Source organism: Palaemon carinicauda, chromosome 2 (assembly GCF_036898095.1).
Source record: "Palaemon carinicauda isolate YSFRI2023 chromosome 2, ASM3689809v2, whole genome shotgun sequence".
NCBI lineage: Eukaryota > Metazoa > Arthropoda > Malacostraca > Decapoda > Palaemonidae > Palaemon > Palaemon carinicauda.
The window spans coordinates 194,539,650-194,544,649 of NC_090726.1; the positions used below are offsets into that span (position 1 = coordinate 194,539,650).

At 30.8% G+C, this 5,000-nt stretch overlaps 1 protein-coding gene and 1 long non-coding RNA gene across 2 annotated transcripts in view; one reads left to right on the plus strand and one right to left on the minus strand.

Moving 5' to 3' along the window:
* Positions 1-5,000, plus strand: part of LOC137629273 (cytospin-A-like) — a 166,890-nt gene that overhangs the window by 137,609 nt on the left and 24,281 nt on the right. Inside the window, exon 3 of the mRNA XM_068360535.1 lies at positions 3,037-3,189. Coding sequence (XP_068216636.1) covers positions 3,037-3,189 — 153 coding nt within the window. The remainder of the gene's footprint in view (positions 1-3,036; positions 3,190-5,000) is intronic.
* Positions 2,068-5,000, minus strand: part of LOC137629291 (uncharacterized) — a 122,676-nt gene continuing 119,743 nt past the window's right edge. Inside the window, exon 3 of the long non-coding RNA XR_011041480.1 lies at positions 2,068-2,435. This is a non-coding gene — a long non-coding RNA (uncharacterized lncRNA). The remainder of the gene's footprint in view (positions 2,436-5,000) is intronic.

Below are 5,000 nucleotides of genomic sequence, written 5' to 3' on the forward strand. Positions count from 1 at the left end.
ATATATATATGTGTGTGTGTGTGTGTGTGTGTGCGTGTATTTTCAAATATCCCTTCAACAAAACACATTCTCTCTCTCTCTCTCTCTCTCTCTCTCTCTCTCAACACAAGCTAACTCTTTAACATTCACCGAAGAAATAACTGCCTTCAAGGAAATACCTAAACGCGTTATTAACGGAACGACAAAATGATTATGAATCCAAGACTCGAAAAGTAATGAGAGACGAAGGAGTAAGAGAAATGAGAGCCGAGAAGAATGACGAGGTGTAATGACTAGTCGAGATGTATGTAATCATGAAGGTGATGATTATGGTAATGATGAATAGGAAAAAAAAAAAAAGAAATTATCTAAGATGCGGGAGGTGCTGCCATCTGTGAGCGGGGGCGGGAACATTTCTCACGATATTGATATGGGAATAACTAAAGATGATATAAGTGATTAAAAAAGATTGACAAGAATAGAAATGTGTAGGTTCCGTAAATTAGAAAGGTTCCCTGAAATAGAAAGGTTCCCAAAAATAGAAAGGGTACCTAAAATGGATAGGCTCCCCTGAATAGAAAGGTTCCCTAAAATAGAAAGGTTCCCTAAAATGGTTAGGTCCTCTGAAATAGAAAGGTTCCTTAAAATGGATAGGTTCCCTAAAATAGAAAAGTTCACAAAAATAAAAAGGTTCCCTAAAATGGATAGGTTCCCTAAAACAGAAATGTTCCCTAAAACAGAAAGGTTCCCTAAAATGGATAGGTTCCTAAAAATAGAATGGTTCCCTAAAATAGAAAGGTTCCCTGAGAGAGATAGGGTAAAATAGAAAGGTTCCCTAAAATGTATGGGTTCCCTAAAATGGATAGGTTCCCTGAAATAGAAAGGTTCCCAAAATAGAAAGGTTCTTTAGAATAAAAAGGTTCCCTAAAATAGAAAGATTCCCTGAGAGAGATAGGGTAGAATAGAAAGATTCCCTAAAATGGATAGATTCCCTAAAATATAAAGGTTCCCAAAAATAGAAAGGTTCTCTAAAATAAAAAGGTTCCCTAAAATAGAAAGGTTCCCTAAAATGGATAGGTTCGTAAAAATAGAAAGGTTCCCTAAAAACTGAATTGAAATTAAGACGAGATAAAAATGAATAAGCAAACCTAGATGATACGATTGAAAGAGGTAGTATTAGCAAAAGAAATCAATCTCTGTGGTTTTATTAAAGCTTAATATATCTCATATACATAAAAATATTTAACAGAGAGAGAGAGAGAGAGAGAGAGACTCCAGCAACAAACAGAAAACCCCTATTAAAATTCCAGAAACCAACCTAACACGACACCAGCCTAAAATGCATTCCATATCTTACACACAAACACAAGGGCGGGAAGCATTCAACGCAGGAACGAGCGAGACAAATAGGGAAATGGTTTCAAAACAGGACGCAATATGAGAAATTAAAAATGAGACGCAGAGACTAGATTGCAAACACTTCTGGGATTTAGTATTCGAGAACTGCTACAGAGAACGGGCCCAGAAAACACGATGTTTGATTTACTTCAGGTTTGGGTGATACTATGATTTTGGTAGTCATGGGGCTATATCACCTATATAATAAAGAGCTAGTGTCTGGCTACACACACACACACACACACACACACATATATATATATATATATATAATATACATATATAACATATATAACATACATATATAAATACATATAAACGTGTGTCTATATATATGTGTATATATATGTATATATATATATATATATACAGTGTATGTATATATATATATATAATATACATATATATAACATATATAATATACATATATAGATACATATACATACATACATATATATATATATATATATACATATATTCATATAAATAATATATATAATATACAGTGTATGTATGTATGTATGTGTATATATATATATATATATATAGTATACATACATATTATATATATATACACACACATATATATATATATATATATACACGCACATTATATCATTATATATATATATACATATATGAAATGGCATTATTTATTATCATTATTATTATTTTCATAACTGTTATCCTTATTTTGTCAATGTTTTGACACGTTTCATAACGTAATTAATGGAATACGTCCATTTTATTTAAAAACACACCCGAAATCTAATAATTAAAATCAAAATCACAGGGAAAATTTAAAAGATAAAAATAAAAAACTGATGAAGAAAAAATGTCGCTTTTGAATGAGTTGATCTTTACAATAAGCGTCTTAAATGAATCATTATCGATACAATGAACGTTTTGAAAGTGTCATTAGATACAATGAACGCTTTGAAAGAGTCATTATCCTTACCTTTGCAAAAGACGCAAAACACGAGAAAGTGACGAAAGTTGCGTCAGAGAAAGTTTCTTCCCAAAATGCATTTGATTACGAAATCTAAGAGATTTCTTACCTGTAAAAAAAGAGAGAAATATTTCAATAAATTGGAAGATATGATGGTGAACTAAAATCCTTTTTTTGAAAAAAATAGAAATAAACAACAATAAATATAATAAATGAAAAATTGGTTATATTAGTATAAGATACTAATCTGTGGTTTCGTTAAAAGCTCAATATATTTCATAGATATCTGATATTTTTAAAACAACTCGTGTATTAAAATAAACACAAAAATACTATGTGAGAGAGAGAGAGAGAGAGAGAGAGAGAGAGAGAGAGATTTACAATTTTGCAGAAGTAAAATATTTGCAAATTTTCAGAGAGAGAGAGAGAGAGAGAGAGAGAGAGAGATTTACAATTTTACAGAGGTAAATTATTTGCAAATTTGCAGAGAGAGAGAGAGAGAGAGAGAGAGAGAGAGAGAGATATTTCTAATTTTGCGGGGAAAATATTTCCAAATTTTTAGAAAGAGAAACAGAAAAAGGCAAATTTATAGAGTGGAATCAACGAATAACCTCATTTTTTCTTTTTTTATAAAAACAATTGCAACCCAAAACAAAGACAATTCCTTATCAATTAAACCAACAAATATTTTTTTTCCTTTTCATTTGCAGAGAGCGTGTAGTGGAATGCGTGTGTTCAGCCCGTAACCTGGTGGCTGGGAGCCTGGATCAAGTCAGGGCAGGAGAACAGGCACTCAATTCTTTGGTGGCACTCTCGGCTTTCTCTCTTCAGCATGAGACCTTCCCGTATTCTAAACCACAAAGGTAAGGTTCACAGCAGTCTTTTAGAAGTTTATGATAGATATAAATGTATTATATATATATATATATATATAGTTTATACATATATATTTATATATAATATATAACATTTGCATATATACATATATATATACATATATATATATATATATATATTTATATATATAGCGTATACATATATATATATATATATATAATACATAACATTTATATATATATATATATATATATACACGTTAGGGCATATACAGTAGGTCATATATACTGTATGTGTGTGTATATATATATATATATATATAATATACAGTATATATACAATAGGTCATATACTGTATACTGTATATAATACATATATATATATATATATATATACATACTTTTATATATATATATAAATATATATATATATATATATATACACACAAATTTGTCTCATCTCGTTAAGATATCTTCACAACAGCTCTAGTTATGCCACTTAACCTGTGTAGCATATTATAAATGAAACCCCTTTCATAAAATTCTTCCACATCAAATCTCGGTCCTATCCATAAACACAGTCATTCAAACCCGTTGGAAATTGACTAATCAAACTGGCTATTCCATCAATCAATCAATCACTCTTATGGCTTCCGTCAATGTCTTGGTTACCAAAGACGTACTAAGAATCTGTGATAAGTCTGTTTCTTGGTACTGGATTGGAGAGATATGAGTGCCAACCAGTTCTGACTTCGCTTCCTCTGGACTGAATTAATTACTTCCTTCCTATAATTATCTGGTATTGAGAGAGAGAGAGAGAGAGAGAGAGAGAGAGAGAGAGAGAGAGCTATAATTATCTGTTATTTCAAGTGTATTTCAATATTCTCTTTCAGGTTTTTATGTAACTTTAACCACAACAGGAAAAATATTTGATGTCAAGGAGGATTATGCTAAAATTAGTGTATGCAACCCGTAAAAAATGACGACTGAATATTTGGATTGATATGCAACACACGCACCCACAGAGATTCATTCCTTCCCACCCCCTCCCCCTTTTCCTAGCTACCATATGGCAGTTTCGGCTACTTCTGGGAGATTGTCATTTCAGCGTGACAAGAAATGTATATATATATATATATATATATATATATATATATATATATACTCACTCTCTCTCTCTCTCTCTCTCTCTCTATATATATATATATATATATAAATATATATATATTTTCATAAATTCATAAAGCCGGATTCCTGCTCTCTATTTATAGGCTAGATTAAAACATATATATATATATATATATACATATATATATATATATAATGTGCGAATATGTATATATATATATATATGTATATATATGTATATATATGTATATGTATATATATATATATATATATAAGAGAGAGAGAGAGAGAGAGAGAGAGAGAGAATTACTCCCAAATCCACTAATCATAAGTTCAAAGCAACAAACAACCGAATAAAACAAACAATAAACACAGGAATGCATTGGGTGCAAGGGGACTGCGAGTACCAAGACGAGGAAAATGGTGACTCAAAGAAAAACAAGTTTTTGTATTTTTCTTTTTCTTTTTTCTTTTTTTATGAAGATCCAGTCATCCAAGATGAATGCGCATGCGCACTGGAAGGCACCTTAATCACCGTTACGCGCCTGGGGCCGAGTTAACGACTAGTTGAGTGACATGTTAATTGTCTATTCCATTAAAGTAGATAATTTTTCTCGAAATAGATGGATTGCATGATGCTAAGCAGTGAGGAGAGACACAATGCAATCATTAATTATTTCTTTGGAACATGTAATTTTTGTTCGCGTCAA